The 22,388-nt window shown below is 44.5% G+C and overlaps 1 protein-coding gene across 2 annotated transcripts in view; it reads right to left on the reverse strand.

Annotated features, from left to right (window-relative positions):
* The window catches only part of YTHDF3 (YTH N6-methyladenosine RNA binding protein F3), a 53,302-nt gene that overhangs the window by 17,583 nt on the left and 13,331 nt on the right, over nucleotides 1-22,388 (reverse strand). For both annotated transcript variants that reach the window (XM_075920620.1, XM_006113645.3), the window contains one exon: nucleotides 18,594-20,186. In XM_075920620.1, coding sequence (XP_075776735.1) covers nucleotides 18,594-20,168 — 1,575 coding nt within the window. In that variant the 5' untranslated portion in view covers nucleotides 20,169-20,186. The remainder of the gene's footprint in view (nucleotides 1-18,593; nucleotides 20,187-22,388) is intronic.

The following is a 22,388-nucleotide window of genomic DNA, read 5'->3' on the forward strand; positions in this document are numbered from 1 at the left end:
CACCTCCAAAAGTCACCCAATACCCACCCTTTGTAGTCCTCAGAGGACTGCACTGTAGCAGCCACTTACGTTCCCCAACACACCACAATCATAAGCTGCATCCTTATTCTTAGCACTCCATACTGGGGCAGGAGGAGAGGGATACAGGAAGGAAAATCACTGCTTCTCATACATCAACCATTAGTTAAGGTATGTTTAGCCAGACTACATTTGCACACAAATGGACAAAAAAATAGTCGCCTTACCAGTTTTAAAATCCCATTTGATTAATTTCTGTTAAGAGTTAGTATTGCATTGATTGGTTTTTGCACAGTCTGCAGTGTTTCTGATCTTCAAATTTTGGAGAACAAATTTATCTTTGCGTTCACAACATATTACAGAACGTGCGGTGGTATTCAAAGCACACACTTATACATGTACAGCAAGTACCACATAACTAGGAAAATACCCAGTCATTTATTAATGTATAGCAAGTACAGCATATTTCATAGCAACACTCAGTGTTCCAGGCCCATGTAAGAGTCCAGCACAGAACACCACTGACTGACCATAAAAGTGCTCTTTTAAAGGCTCCCTCAACCACACAGATTCACAATAAACTCTTATGAGCCTTTCATCTGGCTACTTAAAAATCTTCATAGAAAAATCTCCATCTCCAGCCTCCCCTCTATCATCAGTTTCTCTCTCTTTATAATAAAAGATATGACATAAGACACAAACAGGCAGCTACATCATCTGAGAGAATATTATGCCATTTTTGTGCATAAACTCCACTGGCATCCCTTCAGTCTACCAAAAGGCCATTAAACTATTCTGCACCTGCTGAACCAGTACTTGAATCTTTCCTTGATGCTGTCGAGATGGCCAGTGTATTGTTTCACAAGCCAGGGGAGCAAAGGGTAGACTGAGCTCACCAGAATTACTATTGGCATTGCTAATGGTAAAGGAAAGACAGTCCCATGCTTGCAATTTTCTGAACATTGCTATGTTCTTAAAAATGTCAGTGTCATGCACCTTCCCTGACCAGCTCACACTGATACCAGTGAAGCACCCAGGGTGAGCCACTAATCCTTTCATAACCATAGAAAAGCTGCCATTTCTATTGATGCACTCTGTGGCAAAGTGAGCTAGTGCTGAAGTAGGAACATGCTTGACGTGTTTTATCACTTTACCTACAGTCCAGGAGCACACTGCTACAAATCCATCCACTATATTCTGCACATTGCCGAGGATCACAGTTCTGCATAGCAGAAGAAAATGAATAGTCCAATACACTTGCATAACAATGGTCTTCACTGTGGATTTTCCAACTCCAAAATTATTTTCCGCAGACAGCAATGAAGCACTGAAAACTTCCAGAGTGTTATTGCCATTTGCTTCTCTTTTGTAGCTCTCTTTTGTGTCCCTGTCCTGGAAGGCTGAAGTGAGTAGGAAACACGGCATTTCATATCCACAAGTTCTGCAGCCATTGTTTGTCATCCCAAACTTGCATTATGACGCAACTGCACTACTCAGTGCTCATTTACTTGGTCCAGAAAGCACACCCTACCAGCTGCAGCTACTCTGTGAATAGCAACAACCTTGAACTGTTTTTTGCTTTGTTCTTTAACCTGTCCTCAAATAAATCAATATGCCCTCCACTGCCACAGTACTTCTTGTAGATCTGAAAATACAAGAGAATCAGGCACCCTGTATTTGAAACATTAATGAGAACAAAGGAGAGTTCTGCAGGCTCCAAGCATCTAAGATGTTGGACACCAGAGTGCCAGCAGGTCTGTGGGATTTTTTTTTTAAAAGCACAATAATTAGGAGCGCCAGATGGCATAATGGCATGGTTGAAGCTGCATTCTGGGAACCTGATCCCTAGCTCCAGAGATCCCAGGTAACTCATTTCTACGATTTGGCAGGAGCCAAATGGCAGTTGTGGCACTCCAGCCCCAGTGGAGGCTGTTGAGCTTTGTCCCTGGGGAGCCCTGTGGCAGCAGGACAGGGGCCTGAGCTGGAGCAGCAGGGCAAGGAGCAGCCAGCAGTAGGGAGAATTTGGAGGACAACAACAAGGGTGTGTCTAGACTACAGGGTTTTATCGACAAAAGTCTACTTTTGTCGATAAAACTATACCTGCGTCCACACTGCCTTTGAGTTATGTCGACATAATGTTGACCAAACTCAGCAGTTTTGTCGACGTATGTAAACCTCATTCTACGAGGAATAATGCCTTTTGTTGACAGAGTTCTGTCGATAGAAGGCATTATTGCATCTACACTGTCCTTTGCGTCCACACTGTTATGTCGACAAAGCGGCTTGCTTTGTCGACAGAACTGGATGTAGTCTAGACGCTCTTTGTCGACAAAACTTCTGTCAACAAAACCCTGTAGTCTAGATGTACCCCAAGGGACCTTCCCTGGTTCAGCAAATCCCCACGTTCAGGAGCACTCAGGTTCTGAGGGCGCTGGACCTCCAGGGAGATCCAACCTGGAGCTAAATTTGCTTCTTAAAGGGTGCATCTAGAAAGCACCTTTATGTTGGAATAGCTATGCAAATTGCGTAGCTTATTCCAAATCTAGGTCAAAAGAGCTTATTTTGAAATTTGGCACTGTGTAGACAGCGCCAAATTTCAAAATAAAGCACTATTCAATCCCTTAACACGAAGGATACAGGGACACTGGAATAGCGCACCCGTTATTTCGGGAAATGGTAGGCATGTTTAAAGATGTGGTGTGCTATTTTGGGATACTTCCAGTATCCCGAAATAAGACTGCAGTCTAGACTGTAAATGAAGTAAACAGAAAAAGGAAACTCTGTACGTAAATTCTTCCAGCAATAGCTAACTTATGCATGTACTAGTAATGATTAATTTACTAGTCAAGTAGTCAATTCTCAACCTTTTTTTGCTCATGACCCTCTTCTGAGCCTCGTTTACCTCCGTGGCTCCCCCCATAGCCGCTGTTAGCTGGAAAAAAGGTACATAATTTACCTAATGTTCCTTTTTTCCATGTGGCCCCCTAGAGGTAGGGCGTGGCCCCTGAGGAGCCATATGACCCACAGTTGAGAACCACTGGACTACTCAACAAGCACTTCCACATTCCTCCTCTGAAATGTCTAAGAGGCCCATTGGAGGCTCTTGTATATTTCAAAGGCAGAATGCAGAAATCCGCATGAAGCCCGGGGCCAACGGGAACTCCTATTGACTCCAGGCTGCACGCAGGCGTGCCAGCTTTGAAATGTACAAGAGTTCCCAGTAGGGGCTCTTGTGCATTTCAAAGAGGAAGCGCCTTCATGGAGCCTGGGGTCAGCAGAGACTTAAAGTCCCCGCTGACCCTGGGCTCCACGCAGCGCTGCGTTTCAAAGGAGCAGTGCCACACAGAGCCCAAGCTCAGCTGTGCAACACTGCCCCTTTGAATGCTGCCTTGGCATTTCACAGTGGCAGAGCCACAGGGAGCTGACCCCCAGGCTCCATGCAGTGCTGCTTTGAAACACCGCCATGGCATTCAAAGCAGCAGCACTGCACAGAGCCCAGGTACGGGCGCCATGAGGCGCTGCCGCTTTGAAGTACCCAGTCTTTCCCCCGCCCCCCCCCGCTTTGCTGCCTCTATCTGATTAAGGGAACCGGGAGGTGGGGAAGAGAATAGACCTGTCGACTAGTAATTAACATCCTTAGCGTGCACCTAGAGTCTCTGCTGAAAGCCATTACATAGATTGGTATGGCCACAAAATAATGGCGTTTATTGCAACTAAAATGACAAATGGTACAATTAAGTTCCAATCACTCCTACTGGTTTATAAGACTGTTTATGAAGCACATTTAGGAGAGCAGCTTGTGTATTAGAAGTGGGCTTTTTTCCCAAATTAGATAACAAATTTGGTTTGTCAAATCAGTGTAACAAAACAAGCTTCTGCTTTTAACTTATCACAATAAAAGGAAACTAAAGTTGCAATAACTTTCAATTCCTAAAATAGATGTTTAAGAGAACTGGGACTAATGTCCCTGAGATTCTTCACTAATCTGAGCCTCAATAGTGTCTCACACCACTTAGTTGCTTAGCCAGTAGAGCCAATTCAAGTTTAAGAGGTAAAGCCATAAAAGCAAACAAGGACTGATTTCTCACTTGCACATACAGAAAATCTGACATTAAAATCCAAAAGATTAAACTGGCACTTGTTGATTTAAAACTATTGGATGCAGCTCTGGCACAACAGTATCTGTTTATAATGATATTCTTTACACTGTGAAAGGGCTGTCTCTAAACAAGCAATAAATAGGGAGGAGGAGAAAATGAAGTTCTGGGCTCTGTGGAACATGAAGGCCTTTTCTAAGAACTACTGTGTTTTTAATGAGAAGTTTTCCACTAAAGAGTGTTAACAGAGTTCTAAATCCTTCTGGAGTAGCTATATGAAAACTAGAAATCTTAAATCTTAGTGTGCAACTGAAATATAAAACTTTTCACATTTCAGTTGTGCTCTAGAAAAACAAGCATGCTAATTAACCTCTACTTCATGGCTACTCAACTTTGGAAGCCCCGGGGGCAACCATGATAATCCCAGCACATGCCGAGGGCCGCAAATTAAGTGCAGTTGCATATATATGCAAATAGCTTATTTCACATGGATGGGCATGAATACAAAGCACTTCCCACAATGCTCCAACGCTTCTGGCACCTCCCCCCTGGGGGCTAAAAACACCAGCAATCCTCTGTTCCAGCCAGCCTGTCCACTTGTGTCTTTCAATGCTCTCCCCACCTGGGAGACACCTCACTATTGTGGAGCGTATTTCTAGTGGTGGCCATGTTCAAAGGAGCCCACCCACGGGCCATGTGTTGAGCCCCGCATAAATCTAAATTACACTGTGGGCCACAAACAAACAGGCCATATAGGGCCCATGGAGCACGTGTTGAGTAGCCCTGCTCTACTAGATACAAAGCCATTATTACATTGCCAGACAGAGCAGCTTTTCAAAAAAAATTATCTATGCCTTCATTACTGGTCGTAACTCCTACAGTTCTTTTTGTAGTCTTTCTATAGTTCAAGCTGTCCAGAACATGGTAGCCAAGATACACAATGAGTCTCCATTTCCATTATCTGAACTGGTTCCTTATCAATTTTTGAATGCAATTAAAAATTGCCACTTCCACTTTCCTCCATAGGAATGTTCTTCCAGTCTATTCCTCTCTATCTGAACTCTGATTACTTCATTTTCTCTTCTCTAATTCTAAAGGCATCTGTTAAAAGTAGAAAAGAACAGGAGACTGTCATTTGTCACAAATCAATCACATACACAGTATCTGTATCGGAATTCCTCTAATTTCTATCTTAAAACATTCCCGCTTACCTTAGCAGCTAGTCTATTTAGAAATGGTCATTTACCTCTTCCTTCTCTTGCATCCTTTCTATAAATATGAAAATATTCTTAATAGGGATGTGCAGGGCTCGACAAATAATGCAATCTACTCGCACGTGGCGAGTAGATTGCAACCTGGAAGAGCCAGGTTCAGGCGATCTGCGCATGCGCAGATCACCGGACAGCGTGGCTGGCGAGCGGGACTTGTAAATGGTTTACTGATTAACTAGTTAACATCACCCTTGCTGGATGGTGCTTACCAGTTATGGTTAATCAGTGGGGGCTGGAGCAGCTCCTGCCCACTGTGCGTAGGGGGATGCTTGAGCCCTGTAAGGACCACTACAGGTAGCCCTCGCCAGTCCGTGTAGTCAGTTAACTCGTCAACTGGGAACGCATCCCTAATTCTGCCTTATCTGATTGGGAAGTAATGAGATACCATGCACTCCATGAAAGATGTATTAAAATGAACTGAACTCAAGTATTCAGCCACTGTAACAGCAGCACCAGCTTGAACTGTAAAGGTATAAATTCTTGCTACCCAAATGAGTAGCTGTCTAGGTCAGGAAGACCAACATTAATGCAGGAAAATTTGCACTGGAGCTGACAATTCTACACAGTACAGTGTTTTCTGTTGCCTTTAAAGTCATATATCAAATTTAGTCTACTCATTCTAGTGAAAAAGTGAAACACATTCCAGAGTCAGTAATATAGCACATGAAATCAAGTGTGTTCATTTTTTTAATGTAAGCAACTATCCAAAGATTCAAACAGTAACAGTAACAAACAACGTGTTCTCAAGTTAGGGGACCTAAGCTATCAATTTCAGCAGCAAATTCATCTTTAATTTAAACCAACAGACAAAATCGTATATTTCTGTTATTTCAGATGTAGTATTGGCTATACTGCTCCATAATAATTATGGGTTAGCCTCCACTGTTGTGTCTGAGGTAACTATATATAATGTTTGCCACTTTCAGTTTCTTATAAACAACATTTTTCCTCTTTTATACTTTAAAAAGTCATTACAAATATAGGTCAGCTGTAAGAAAAAAAATTCCGTCATGTTGGTCTTTTTACAGAAGCATCTGGCATTTTTTTACATTAATAATAATCAGAACAAATGCTGCAAGTGTAGTTCTATTCTAATTCAAGAAATACATTCGAATACTGGAAAGTTGAAACATTTGTAGGTTTTAAAAAAATAGGAGGCTACAATCTACTTCTTTTCCAACGATAAGACTGTGGCAATTTATATTTGTCCTGTACTATACATGCAAGTGTTTGGATTAAACATTCCGGTGCGCAGACTATCCTGCACATTTTTTACTGTAAACTGCTGTGTAAACTTAAATTATTATATAAATATTCTTTGCATACATAGGCAAGTAAGTGCAGATTACTTGCTATGAGAAATTTTCTTGGAGTAGTCAGCACTACAGGTTGAACCTCTGTAGTCAAGCACCCTAAGGATCTGACTAGTGCTGAACCAGAGAATTTGCAGAACCACGGGAAGTCAATATTGTCTAGCGAAATACTAACACTTCAACTGCTCAGTGGGCTCTTAGAAAACATTTAGAGTATATTAGAGCTAAGTAAAAGCACAGACCACTCAGTCAGAACTGCTGGCTGCAAACAAATTTATGGAACCATGAGAAACTTGGCCACAGCCATGATAAGTGGACATTCAGCTAACTCAAATCATGCTGGACCACAGATGTTGCCAGACCCACGAATGCCGGACGAGAGAGGTTCGACCTCTATCAGCAAGCAATTAAAACCTGTGTAGCTGGAAAACATTCAGCTGCCCCAAGAGTAAGAGATTTACTAAAACAATCCACAAATATAATAAATCAGTTATTTTAGAATTTGCGCATGTGAAGTCTGACAGCATTTCCAATCATTTATTTCTATTCCTATAACTACACAAATCCAAGCTGCGCCAGAATATAGTCTTTTATCAACGACCCCATAGCTGAAATGTACAATCTGATTAACTGATAAGCAAAAGCTTACTGGTTAACGCTATACACTACATGCATCTCCCCCCTCTCCCAGTAAATTTTTTAGCAAGCTGGCCAGCAGCCTGGCTCAGTCTTGGCTCACACTGGGTTGAGGAGCTCAGACTCCCCCCAGACAGGGGCTGCTACCTCCCCACACTGCTGCCTCTTCATGAAAGAGGCAGCAACACAGCAGGCAGCCAGTCCATGAGGGGAGCTGGTTTTTAAACTGGCTCCCCTCATTGTCCAGCGCCCGCCTGGCACAGAGGCAGCAGCACAGAGTGGCAGGGGGCTCCTCAAGAATGGAACTGGAGTGCACTGGCTGCTGGCTCTGCCCCTGGGAACTACAGAATAGTTGACTGATAAAAATTCATGAGGTTACTTGACTATTCAATTAACTGATATTTAACATCCCTAACCTAGAGAAGTTTTTCCTAGTCACTAGAAACTTTCTAAAGCATTCTCTTGCAGACCAAAATTTCTCATGCTTTGCTTCAGAGTAGAATAGAGATGTTAAGTATCAATTAAATAATGAATTGAGTTGTCAATGGAATTTCACTCCTGCTGTGGCTCGTACCATATTTAAAGTGCAGAGCTGCAACTGGGTTAGCTCTCAGAGGCAGGAAGAGCCAAGACTAAACATCCCTGGCTTCCACTGCACCCAGGACTGCTCTGCCTCCCTTGCCCCACCCCACCCCACTTATTCTTAAACTAAAAAAAGCTAGTTTTGTCCTGTGTTTATTTCCTACTATGTATAGCAGTTTTCCACGTATGTGGAAATGATATAAGCTGGCAGAAAGAAATGTGATTTATGAGCTCCTGACATCACACGTGAACCTAAAGCTAAAGGTAGGAAGATGGATAATCCTGTTTCACTATCTTAGGTGCACAAAAGCCACAGCAAAAATTGGAAGACTATAGGCACAGATAGATAAGTTTAGGTTATGTTCAGATGTACCTCCCAGTTTATTCGGAGCTCTAGACTCTGAACATAGTATTTGTGGCCTTATGGGACATATTAGCAACTTTGTATAGTTTATCATAGATGCGACGTCATGCATCATGGAAGCAATAAGTTTGGTACAGCCAAAGAAATTCCCTCTCATCCACAGATCACTATCACATTCCTTGCCCTGTTTCTTCACTTTCTATTTATACATTTACATGTTCTGTCAAGGTTTTTGACATTCTTGGAGAACACACTGAGAATCCTTCTCTTTTTGGTTCTGAAGATATAACTGAACATTCCACAGAGCAGGCTTGGTCCGCAGGGCACTTGGACCTCCTGCGAACTAGGGCTGCTGCCACAAAGCAGCCTCTGCCCACAGGGGGCCCACGCTCATCACAGAAAGGCTGCTTTGCAGCAGCCTCCCCTGTCCCACAATGCTGCCCCTGATAAAGGGAGCAGTTCAGGGGAAGAGGCCAGGCAGCACCACAGATCCAGTGGTGGGGTGAAATGGATTTTAAGTACAGGCAGTCCCCGACTTACGCGGATCCGACTTATGTCGGATCCGCACTTACGAACGGGGCTTTTCTTGCCCCGGAGCTCACGGGCGGCGGGTCGCCACCCGTGTCCTCCGGGGCGAGAAAAGCTTCTCCCCGTCTCCCTGGTCTGCTGGGGGGGTCCAGCAAAGCCGCTGGACCCCCCCACCCCCCCGGCAGACCAAGGACACCCGAGCAAAGCCGCCCAGCACACCAGGGAGATCCGAGCAAAGCCGCACAGGCGGAGGGACCCTGCCACCCGTGTGGCTTTGCTACTTTGCCCCCGAGCAAAGCCACACAGGCGGCGGGATGCCACCTGTGCGGCTTTGCTCCTGTCCCCCCAGCAGACCAGGGGGACAGGAGCAAAGCCGCCCAGGCGGCAGGACCCCCTCTGCCTAGGCAGCTTTGCTCCTGTCCCCCTGGTCTGCTGGGGGGGGTCCAGCGGTTTTGCTGGACCCCCCCCCCCCCCCCCAGCAGACCAGGGAGACAGGAGCAAAGCCACACAGGTGGCATCCCGCCGCCTGTGTGGCTTTGCTCGGGGGCAAATGAGTAAAGCCACACGGGCGGCGGGGTCCCTCCGCCTGTGCGGCTTTGCTCGGGTCTCCCTGGTGTGCTAGTGCGCCCCCCCCCCCCCCCAACAGACCACGCTTTTATTGCGGGACGCCTCGGGTAGAGCAGCTGGGGTGCTGCCGGGTTGGTCCTGTGGGAACCTACTGGGCAGCGTCCCAGCTGTTCTGTCCCAGGCTCCAGATTCAGCAGCTGTTGAAACTGATCAGGCTGATTCCAGGAAGCTGGGGGCAGAGCAACTCTGCCTCGGGCTTCCTGTAGTCAGCCCCTGGTCAGTTTCAGTGGCAGCAGCTGAATCTGGAGCCAGTTCCGACTTACATACAAATTCAACTTAAGAACAAACCTATAGTCCCTATCTTGTACGTAACCCAGGGACTGCCTGCACAACAATTAGGAGCTCCAGATAGCTTAATGGCATGGTTAAAGTTGTATTCTGGGAACCTGATCCCTAGCTGCCCACATGTATTGGTTCCAGCTTATCCCCCTCATCCTCTGCACTACTGCATCTCTATCAGAGGCAGCAGCAGGTGGGAGGAGGGGCGTCGAGCAGGCGGATCCGGTGTTCAGGGGAGGCAGCTTTTAAGCCAACTCTTAATGTGCACTGGCTCCTGCTCCTCCCCACCCTTGCTGCCTCTGATACAGAGGCAGCGGGGGATGGGAGGGAATGTGTGTAGTCGAAAAGATTAACCGATAAACCTAGGCTTATCAGTTAATCACACAGTAGACTACATTTTGACATCCTTGATTATTACTTACCAGAGGGATGTGCCTCCTGCTCTCTTCGGTCACCAACCTCCCATCCCTTGGGAGTAGGCAAGCCTGGCTTTACCCCCAGCCACCAGGGAGGGTTAGGGCCACGCCAGACCAAGTCTCTCACCCTATACCCCCAGGCTGCCAGGGAAGGGAGGGCTGTACCAGTCCCAGCCTCTCACCGCCACTCTTCCCCAGCCACCAAGGAGAGGAGGATAGGTGGCTGCAACCAGCCCTAGCCTTTCAACACCCCCCTCCCTGCCTGGCGGCCAAGGAGGGGAGCAGGCCACTCCAGCCCTGGCCTCTCACCACTCTCCCCTCTCCAGCCATAGCTCTGGCCTCTCGGTTCTCCCAACCTGTCCCCTCCCCACACAGCTGCAGACAGCCCTGGCCTCTCTCCCACCATCCTTCTCCCCCATCATAGCCCCAGATCCTCCCCCCCACCCCTCCAAGGAGTGCTGGGGCTGAGGAATATGGTGGCAGCAGCTGCTCCTTGCTGCACTCGGGGTCCTGACACTCCAGGACCCAGTGGGGAACTGCAGCCTCTAGCTGCTGCAGGCCAGGTGTTCAAGCCTTGTGCATCCCAGCCCCTCCCCCCCGATTAGCACACCAGCTTCCTGCAGGTGAGAGGAGAAAGCCCCAAGACTGCTGCAAGCTGAATCCAGCACGGAGTCTTGGGGCTTTCTCCTCCCCCCAACACCAGGAAGCCAGTGCTGGCACACTCATCTGGGGGGAGGGAGGGAGGAGCAAGGCTGGAGCACCTGGTCCAAGACAGCTAGAGGGCAGTAGTTCACTACTGGGTCCTAGAGCATCAGAGCCCTGAGAACAGCGAGGAGCTGCTGCTGCCACTCCCAAGCCCTCCTACCAAGGAGCTCAGGGTGCCCTCCCAAAGAGGAGTGGGGAGGGAATCTGGAGTCATGGCTGCCTCTCCCTCCTCTGGGGACTCTGAGGCTAGGGGCAGGAGCAACAGAGTAATGTGATGATGTCACTGTTGCCCCACAGGAAAAGTTTATGTTTTTAGATAGAGAGAGAAACTTGCCCCGTCTGAAAAGTTAACTGTTTCACAGACATCTTGACCACTTTCTGGTAAGAGACTGTCCCAGATATACTATTTTCTGAGTTGTTTTTATAAATGCACAGGATTTTATACAATGTTAAATGGCACAAACTAATAATTAACAAGACCTTAGATGATTTTACATTACTGCTGACAGATCGCATATGAAGCAAGTTTATAATTCCTTCTTTCTGATTAAAGATTAGATCCCCTGAAAGTTTAAAACTGAGAAGTAGACTCCAAGTTACTAAAAAGCATGATTATTGTACCTATGTAATATGTACAAGCAAAATCTGTTTCCACCCTTAATGTTTACTCCATTATAGGTGAAGTAGCAGTCAAATAATGTTGAATACATCAAAAGGGAATTTATTCAAATGAGTGGAGAGATGGTAAAAAAAACCTTTAGACATTCATTAAACAAGTATTTCAAAAGATTATTTTGAGCTTAGCCACATAAAACTGTGTGCACTTCAATAGGGACACTATCATATTTTAACATACAATCCTATTTAAAATTAATTATTGATCATCCTAAATTGTTAGATGAAATTTTTAAAACCAATTACTCTAAAATAAATTAGTGGAACAGACACTTATAAACATAATTAAATCCATAAATAAATAATGTGCTCTGTTTAGATAACTGACTAAGGACATTTGTTATTACATGTGCACAATAAAATCCTGATTGTACTTCAAGTCTAGTGCAACTGACTACTATTATTTAATCTATTTAATATTTTATTAACAGCAAAAACTAGTATTCTTATGAAAAGTACACAAAAAGAAACAAAGCAATTATAATAGCTGCTATAGAAAACAGTCAAAATATATAGTTCTATCAGTATTGTAGAATACAGTGATTTAGGTATATGATTCCAGAAAATCCAACACAGTATTAGAAAGAAAAAAAGATTACCCAATTATCTATAAACTGCATCAAGTTTCAGATCCATACATTACTGTATTTCTGAAACTGTTCTCCAATTATAAATAGACTATAGTATGCATTAATAATTTATATAAAAAAAATTAGTTGTCAGAAATAGAAAATCTACCAATTTGAAGACAAAATTCTGTTTGTGCTGTTTTATTAATTATCAAGAGTTTGGTAACTGTTTGGTAATAACTTTTGGTAGCCAATGTTAGAGTTTCATTAGGCAGTCTATTATGTTTTTAAGTACAGGCAGTCCCCGGGTTACATGGATCCAACTTACATCGGATCCCTACTTACAAACGGGGTGAGGCAACCCCGCATTAGCTGCTTCCCCCCAGCAGACCAGGGAGACGCGAAGCTAGCGCCCCCCCCCCAGCAGACCAGGGAGACGCGGAGCGGCTTTTCTCAACAGACACCTCAGCTTGAGAATAAAGGACTGAGGGAAGTGAGGTGTGGGAGAATAACTGAGCTCTGGAGAAATGTTTGGCTAGAGTTTCCCCTACAATATGTACCAGTTCCGACTTACATACAAATTCAACTTAAGAACAAACCTACAGTCCCTATCTTGTACGTAACCCGGGGACTGCCTGCACATGTTGAGCCTCTCTAGTCCAGCACCCTTGCGACCCAATTGGTGCCACGCCAGAGAATTTGCCCAATCACAGGAGGCCAATATTGTCTACCACAGGAATGGACAATAATTTGGGGGCCACTTCAAACACTCTGAAAGTGGTTGTGGGAGGTCCTGAAAGGGGTAGAGCCTCGGGCAGAAGGGGCAGGGCCTTTAAATAAAAATAAATGAAAGGGCTTACGACTCCCCTGTGGCTCCCAAGCAACATGACGGGGTCAAGAGCTGTGAACCCTTTCAATAGAAGCAGCTGAAAGGGCTCGCAGCTCCCATCCCCACCACTAACATGTTGCCTGGTGCCCCCAGGGAAGGTGTTAACCTTTTAAATAGAAGCAGTTGAAAGGCTTTCTGCATCCCCTGATCCCAGGCAACCTGTTCGGGGGCAGGGCAGGGAACTGCAGCACAGCCAGATAAAAGAGCTAGGCAGGCCCAATCAGGCCCCCTCTGACAGGTTCTTGCCCAGTCCTGGTCTAGTAGCAATACCAAACACTTTCACTGCTTACTGGGTTCTTAGTAGGGATGTTAAAAATGATCAGGGGCAGCCCATCCATATAGGCGAACTAGGCGGTCGCCTAGGGCGCCAAGTTAAATGGGGCACCAAATGGTGGCGCAATATCATTGAGGGGTTTGGAGGTGGGGGTGCCAATTGCATGGTTCACCTAGGGTGCCAGTTGCTGGCAGCTAGTCTAGGGCTGCCCCTGAAAATGATTAATAATGGAATGGTTACATGCTGCACTATAAAGCTTACACTACAGAGTCCTCAAGACAGCTGGCTCCCTGGGAGTGAGGATGGCAACCAGATGTGTGCTGGCTCCTGGTCATACTCCTGGTGAGCTAGCTGCGCTGTGGACTCTGCAGTAAAAACTTTATATTATAGAGCCTGCAGACAGAAGCTCTATTTGAAAATCCAGGAAAGCCATTCTAAAGGCCCCGGCTTCCCAGAGCCAGCTTACTAGTACACCAACTCTGATACAGAGACATTAGTGCAGAGATGTAGCCTGCTCCCCAGGAGTGGGGCCAGGAATCTGTGTGTAACCATTACAGAAACAAATAGTCAACTGATAAGCATGAGTTTAAATCAGGGGTGGGGAGATTTTTTTGGGTTGGGAGCCGCTGACCCACAGAAAAATTCAATGGAGGGCTATACACCAGTGAGAAGGTAAAAAGTTCCTCACTCAAACCCTCACTATGTGGCCCCTGACTGAAGACAACACCCCTCACACATTCCCCATACACATCAGAGCCTAAAGGGGCCCAGGCTAGTAGATTCTGTGTGCTCCAGACCCACAGTGGGGAGGCTGGAGCACCAGCACAGGCACCCTTAGGTTCCCCACCCCTGGTTTAAACGGTTACACCCTTACAGGCCCAGTTTTTAGAAGACATTTAGATCTAATTTACCCCTAATAACAGTGTAGAACACAGAGTCAGAATTGGTGGTTGTACACAAACTTTATAAGATCACAGGAAACTTGGCCACCTCCATGATAAATGGACATCTGACTAACTAAAATCATGCTGGATCATGGATGTTGCAGGGCCAGAGAGTGCCAGATTAGAGAGTTCATCCTGTATATTAAATCAATTACAGCCATACTTCAAATGTATGGACAAGAAAAAATTAGAAGAATAGTTATGCAGCTCTAATCTTGTTAAATTGTCAGCTCTCTCAAACTCTTTGTAGAGGGCTGTAAAAATTAATGCAGAATATTAAAAAAACACATGACAAATATTTAGCTCTGAGTTTTTTCCTCAGCCAGCCAGAGAAATGCCACTGAAAAAGCTCTACATTATTTACCACACTAGATTTACAAATGCCAGTATTTGAACCATACAGATACTGTACATTTCCTGACGGCAAATAAAGCCCACAAATTGTGAAGTGGGGTTGTCTTTTTTTAATACAAATATATGCACACTCATAACTATAAATTAAGTTAGCAGAGAAGTTGCAACTGATTTGGAGGATAGAGTCATAATTCAAAATCATCTGGACAAACTGGGGTAAATATCCTGAGGTAAATAGGATGAAGTTTAATTAGAACAAATGCAAAGTGCTCCACTTAGGAAGGAACAATCACTTTCACACATACGGACTGCAAAGCAACTGTCTAAAAAAAGAGTACTGCAGAAAGATCTAGGGGTGACAGTGGAGCACAAGCTAAATATAAGCCAACAGTGTGACACACTTGCAAAAAAAATGCAAACAGTGAGTCTGGGATGCATTGATAGGAGTGCTGTGAACAAGACACAAGTCATTCTTCTGTTCTACTCTGCCCTGATATAGACTTCTGCTGGAGTATTGTGTCCAGTTCTGGGCACCACATTTCAAGAAAGATGGAGAAATTGGAGATGGTCCAGAGAAGAGCAACAAAAATGATTAAAGGTCTAGAAAACATGACCTATTAGGGAAGACTGAAAGGATTGGGCTTGTTTAGTTTAGAAAAGAGAAGAATGAGAGGGGACACGATAGTTTTCAAGCATCTAAAAGGGGGTTAACAAGGAGGAGGGAGAAAGTGTTCTCCTTGGCAGGGGAACATCCCCTGGCAGCTCTTACTGCATTTAAAATGCAGAGCTGCAGCACGGGTGGATCCCAGAGCTACCCCCACTGCGGCTCTGCAGAGCAGTCCTAGCAACTAATCATATACTTGATACAAATTGTATCAACTATACAATTAGCTTGGTAACCACAATTTAACATCCTTAGTTTAAACCTGCAAGTAACTTGTGCCACATAATGCAGAGGACAATAACTCCCTTCCCTCCCCTGCAGGTATCTGCCAATCCGACATGGGGGAAAATTCTTTCCCAACCCCAAATATGGCAATCAGTTAGACCTTGAATATGTGGACAAGATCCACAAATCACAAAATCCCTAAAGTAACTTTTGGTTGTCTTCACTTTTTTTCATTTCCTCAGGCTATGTCTACACTTGAAATTGATCAACAAAACTTTTGCTTTAAAAAAAAAAATCTGAACAGAAGTTTTGCCACAGCATGCACAAATGCTGCTTTCTCAGCAGGAACACTGGCCTGTGGACAAAGCAAAAGCAGCTTGTGGAGGGTAGAAGTATATTGTCAATAAGTGACAACAAATATGTTCACAAGCACTGACTTTTAGCGACAGGGCTGTGTTCACAGTCTTATTGCTAAAAACTTTCTAGTGTAGACATAACCTCAGTTCTTAAAGTATTGGTGTTTGAATTACTAGCTCCTTTGATCAATTCTCCCACAAAATAGTAACTTTCAAAGTATCAGTTTAAGCAAAAACTTTAAATTTGCTTTAGGGAAGCAAAAGAAAAAAAAACAGTAAATGTAATATCCCTCTCTCAAACAGAACATACATCTTTCAGAAACCATAAAAGAATACACTAAAGATATGGTACAGTCTAGAGATACAATGAAAATCCTGTCAGTTATATATTAATCTTTAGGTAAACGTCACAATTTGTAAATTGCTCATTTTCTCGCCTTTAAATATATTATACCCTAAATAATTAGTCATTTAAAGGGTATCAGACTTGCTGAGAGACTTGGTCTCACTTTCTCTATCAAATCTTTAAACCACTTTCTCATGGCAGCCAACTGTAGAGGCCTACAATAGTACCTGTCTACTAATGTCAATCAAAAATACTCTTCTCTGGCCTACTGAAACTGGAACCTCAAGTGATGCATTCAGCTCACCAGACCATTCTATTTGGAATGCCTATAGGCAGCGTTGCAGCCTCCAAACATTTTTTATTGTTGTTTTTTTTAAACAAGCCAGGTCTACACTAAAAAGTTTGGTTGATCCATCTGTGCTGTTCAGTGGATGTGAAAAATATGCACACCTCTGGGCCAATGTAGTTAAACTGACCTTACTCCCAGCAGACAGTGACAAGCCAATAGAAGAATTCTTCCATCAACCCTGTTACCACATCTCAAAAAGGTGGATTACCTATGCCCATGAGCAGAGCTCGACAAATAATGTAATCTACTCGCCCGTGGCAAGTAGGTTACAACCCGGAATAGCCGGCGCACAGCGATCTGCGCATGTGCAGAACGAAGAACTGCGGAGCTGGCGAGTGGGGCTCGCCGCCGCTTGGCGAGCCCTGCCCATGAGAGGTTCTAAACAGCATAGTGACTACTGTGAAATGGTACAGCAGTTCAGCTGGATTGCATCATCTGTTCTGCTGTAGTATTTAAAGTTCAGACAAGGTTAAGATAGGCTGCTGAGGGGCACACTCTTTAGTAAAAAATGCTACATAAAGTACAGACCCAAGCCTCTCTGCTCAGATCTGTTTCTGCATCACAGGCTTCACCCCTGCCAGTGTCACCCACCATCAGTTTTGTAGCCCCAATGACTAGCCATGAACAGGGGCTGCTCCTGCCAGCTGTGCCCCTACAGTTTAAATGTACTAAGAGCCAGGCAGCCTGGCTCCTACTACAGTAGACTTCTGATAATCCGGAACCTTTGGGATTTAGGTGGTGTTGGATTATCGGATATGCCAGACTATTAGGAGGTACTATAGATGGTGTAAGATAGAAAGATAAAGAGAGAGAGAGAGAGAGAGAGAGAGAGAGACACACACACACACACACACACACACACACACACAGTATATAGTGTTTTTAACCCTTTTTATTGTAGCACAAGCACTGTCCACCATCACTCAGTGCCAGTGGCAGACTGACTCAGTCCCGTCCAGTTTTGTTCAGTTCAGCTGCTGCCTTGTGATTCGTTTTTTGTCGAAGCTCACTCACTAGGCTCTTGCTATTCTGAAGCTGGACTATCGGGAGTGCTGTACAATTGGATGTCGGACTATTGGAGTTTTACTGTACATATAAACTGCAGGGGCACAGCGGGGTTAGCTCCTGGAACCAGTGCGAGCCAGAACAAAGTGTACTTGATAAACTTATTGACTACATGATTAGCCAATTACCCACCTCTTGACACAGGATTCCAGACAAACTGGAAGCAGCAAATATAAAACATTGAGATTTATGTTTGTTTTCATTTTTGTTTTATTTTAATTTATCAATCCCATGCTCTTCAGCACACTAAAAAGGTTAAATATTTTTGTTTAAACTGTCTGTAGAAGTTTTTTCGGATGAGCACGTATTTAAAGTTTGTGCAATACAGGTATTTTTATTTAAGAATACTATGGTTTTAGATTACTACATGATTAACAGTGTGTTAACATGATTTTAGGAAACATTTCTGAGTTATGCAATACCTAACCTCCAAAAATGTATACTCATCAAAGGGTATTAATGGGTTTTTGCAGCACGTATCACCTTGAATTTGCCCATCCCTACAGCAGATAGTCTTACAGAAGAAGCAATGCAAAGTGCAGTGAGGGTCAAATTCTTGTTTGTCCTAACAAGCGATGGGACCTAAACCATTAATTGCTGCAGAAGTTACAATCTTTCATAAAAAAAACAGCTTCTATTCTTGGGTGTAAACAATTATGCCACACAAAATTTCAATAAGGCACTGAAAGTTCTCTCAGAAATGTTAACATTACACTAAAAAATGAGATCCCATAGGCCTGTTATATTCCACTGACAGTGACATCCACCTTTGTAACAATAAATAAAATATTTTAAGACTTCTTATACATAAGCTTATATTAGAATTGTTCTGTTCACGTTAACCTACAAATAATTTAGGTTTAACCACAAGAATTAAAACAATCTTATAAGAGCTTGTTACAGCAACTATTAAAGCACTATAACTAGTCTGGGACAAAGCAACATTACTTTTTGCTTCGATGTATATTGAAAATTGAATTGTAAGAAATAACTTGGCTATCAAAAAGACACTACAGAAAGAGGACTATAATGAAATTGGATTCTTACCCTACGCATGGCTTCCTCCTCCTCTTGACGCTTTTCATAGTGTGCAAAGTCATCAAAGATTGAGGTGGTATGCTTGAAAGTAGCAATTATTTTAAGCACTTGCTTGGCTTTTTCTAGGGGTACCTCTTGAGTGTCCCTCGAATTGGTAACAGGTTTGTTATCGTTGTTTTCCAAACGAATGTGCCGCAGCTGGTTATTGGGAACGTCTTTGACAAAGATCCACTTAACATCAAACTTCCCCTTCCACTTATCCTGAGACCAGACTCCGGCATATGCATTGTAGTCCACAACAGACTTCATCTCAGCCACTCCACAAAAATGTCCACTGCCATTCACACTGAAGAGTAAATAGAGTGGACCTTTTCCATTCAGGGAACGGTAAGCAGCATCCAAGCGTTTATTACCATGTTCAGTACTACACCAGATAGAGTATTTAATGGAGCGGTGTATATCGTCCTCCGAATAGCTTTTGATTATAAACACACGTCCGTTCTTCAGGTTCCAATCAAAGTCTTTGGGATTATAGTTGTTTATGGCCTTTAGTTTCTCCAGTACTGGGTGAACCTCTACACCAGAGGGTGAAGAGCTGACAGGTACAACACCTAAGCCAAAGTTTTCACTGCCAGATCCTCCGTTGTTCTGGCTGAAGCCTACGCCCCTATTACGAGGAGCTACCCAGCGGTTTTGCAGCTGCTGTTGCTGCTGCAACTGGTGGTTCTGAGCCTGCTGCTGAGGTCCTTGTTGCTGTTGTGGTGGTTGAGGCTGCTGTTGAGGCAGTTGGCTTTGCACCAATGGTGGTGGTTGAATTAATGGCTGAGGCTGCTGTATTATAGTCTGAGGAGGCAGTATTGGCTGGGAAGGGGGTGCTTTTACCACTGACCCTTTGTCATCCCAAGTTCCAATGTTCATGTTGTGTTTTATAGGAGGTGGTGGTATAGCAGGGCCCCCAATACCCACATTACCCTTAGGCTTGAGTTTCGGCTGAGGTTTAGCAGGCTTCCTAGCAATGGCAGCCCATGAGGTTGGTTTAGGTGCTGAACTGCTAACTGGGGGCACGCTATTTGCTGCAATGCTTGTCATACCTGTACTGCTGAGAGCTGACCCTACAGTTTTTGTCACTGCAGCGGTCATATCCCCACCAATTTTCAGTCCAGTCATGCCTTGCTCAATGCTATTAATCCCAGGCACCTTGCTCAAAGTATCATTGCCAAAGCCAGCCTGTCCATCTGCTATGGCTCTACCAAGAGAGCTAGGTGGATAGCCATAGCTGCTGCTATAAGCAGAGCTTTGTGTTGATTGTCCCTGAGATCCACTTGTCCCCCATGTAGAGAAATCTGCATTCCCAGGAAAAAAATTAAATCCATGTTGACCAAGGAATGGAGGGGTATTTCCTAAAGCCCCAGGTTGACTAAACACACCATCAGGTATATAATGATGTTCACCATTGCTCATCTGTCCATAGGTTGTCAAGTATGGCATTGGTGGGTCACCAGCAGTGGACCATGCTGCTTCACTCAGAGAGTATGGAAATCCAATGGATGGAGCATAATAACTAGGCATGTACGGGTCTGACATTGGTGGATAGCTGTTACTCTGCAAGAAAATAAAGTAAAATCAGCAATTTTCCATTATCAACATAATTCAAGGGATAATGGCAGGCATCGAACAACAAATAATGCTGATGTTGTTTACAGTGTCTTTTTTCTTTTAAGGCTACAGAAATCTCAAACCGATTTTAATTGAGAATATGAGCCTTCGAGCGTCATACGCCTCATTAAATTTGTTTTCTCACAGTTGACTTTAGTGTAAATCCATCCATTTCTCCAATAAACCTAATAAAATAGATCCGAAGTTATGAACACTTTGGAAATGGAGATTATTCATAATTCTCAAGTGTCTCTCTCTGAAAACATGATCATTCTTACAAATGCTTACAACTGAACATTATAGCTTTGCAGCTTTAACATGCAAAAGAAAAACGTTGCTTTTAATCATTTTAATTTAAATGAAAAAAGCAGTTTCCTTACCTTGTCCAATTTTTTTTATTGCTTTACATTTTAGAGTAATGGACAGTATTTGCTTTTTTGTGAGTCTCTTCTGCTACTTGATTGCATACTTCAATTTCCAAATGAGGTTTAAGGTTGAGCAGTCAGTTTATTACTCTGGTGATTGTAACTGAGGTTCAACTGTATGTAATATCAACCAGAGTATTAACTGTCTTCCTAAATACTAACTTCAGGGTTAACCTTTGATTATAGATAAGTATGGAGGGGTGAGGGTTTTTTTTAAAGTTGGTAAATGTCAATAAGCACTGATTTCATCAAGTATACACAAGCTAACAAAAAATATTCCTTTTGATAACAGATATTTACAAATAGGCAAAGAAAGAAAAAAGCTGCTTGAGAACTTCAGAGTTTGCGTTAAGGATATATATATAATATTCTGACAAATGATGTTAACAGTGTGTTTTAAAGGTTTTACAGCTTTAACTCTTTCAATCTCAACATCTAATGTCATTTAATAGCCTAACCCTACCAGCATGACACTTAATATCCCATATGTAAATAAAGTTCTTAAAAATACTGATATCTGCCAAAATTTAAAATTCTTTTTAAAAAAACACAACTGAATGCTGCCACACCTAGTTATGGACAAATAAAGCAGTGCTTAATATATTAAGCAAAACTAAAGATACCCAAGTGTGTGAAGAAGAATCAATTCAGCTAGCTTAAAGTAGATACAGGTAGTCCCCGGGTTGCGTACAAGATAGGGACTGTAGGTTTGTTCTTAAGTTGAATCTGTATGTAAGTCGGAACTGGCATCCAGATTCAGCCGCTGTTGAAACTGGTCAGTTTCAGCAGCGGCTGAATCTGGATGCCAGTTCCGACTTACATACAGATTCAACTTAAGAACAAACCTACAGTCCCTAAGTCGGAACTGGCATCCAGATTCAGCCGCTGCTGAAACTGACCAGTTTCAACAGCGGCTGAATCTGGATGCCAGTTCTGACTTACATACAGATTCAACTTAAGAAACCCAGGCGTCCCCAAGTCAGCCGCTGCTGAAACTGATCAGCGGCTGATTCCAGGAAGCCTGGGGCAGAGCAACTCTGCCTCGGGCTTCCTGTAGACAGCTGCTGGTCAGTTTCAGGAGCAGCTGGGGTGCTGCTGGGTTGCTCCAGTAGCGCGGCTCCTCGGCGCTACTGGACCAACCCAGCAGCACCCCAGCTGCTCTGCCCCAGGCGTCCTGATTCAGCCGCTGCTGAAACTGACCAGCAGCGGCTGAATCAGGACGCCTGGGGCAGAGCAGCTGGGGTGCTGCCAGGTTGGTCCGGAGCGGCGCTGCGGGACCAACCCGGCAGCCCCCAGCTGCTCTACCCCAGGGGTAGGCAAGAAAAGCCTGGTCTGCTGGGGAGGGGGGGCACTAGCTGCACCCCCCCCCCCCAGCAGACCAGGGGGACAGGAGCAAAGCCTCGGAGCACGCCCGCAGCGGGACAGCCCAAGCGCGCCCGGGCTGTCCCGCTGCGGGTGTGCTCCGCGGCTTTGCTTCTGTCCCCCTGGTCTGCTGGGGGGGGGGGGGTCCAGCAAAGCTGCTGGACCCCCCCCCCCCCCCCCACAGCAGACCAGGGACACCCGAGCAAAGCCGCCGCCTGGGCGGCTTTGCTCGTTTGCCCGGGAGCAAAGCCGCCCAGGCGGCAGCTTTGCTCGGGTGTCCCTGGTCTGCTGTGGGAGGGGAGGAGGTCCAGCGGCTTTGCTGGACCCCCCCAGCAGACCAGGGAGACCGGGAGAAGCTTTT

The sequence above is a fragment of the Pelodiscus sinensis genome, chromosome 2 (genome assembly GCF_049634645.1).
Source record: "Pelodiscus sinensis isolate JC-2024 chromosome 2, ASM4963464v1, whole genome shotgun sequence".
In the NCBI taxonomy this organism is placed as follows: Eukaryota; Metazoa; Chordata; order Testudines; family Trionychidae; genus Pelodiscus; species Pelodiscus sinensis.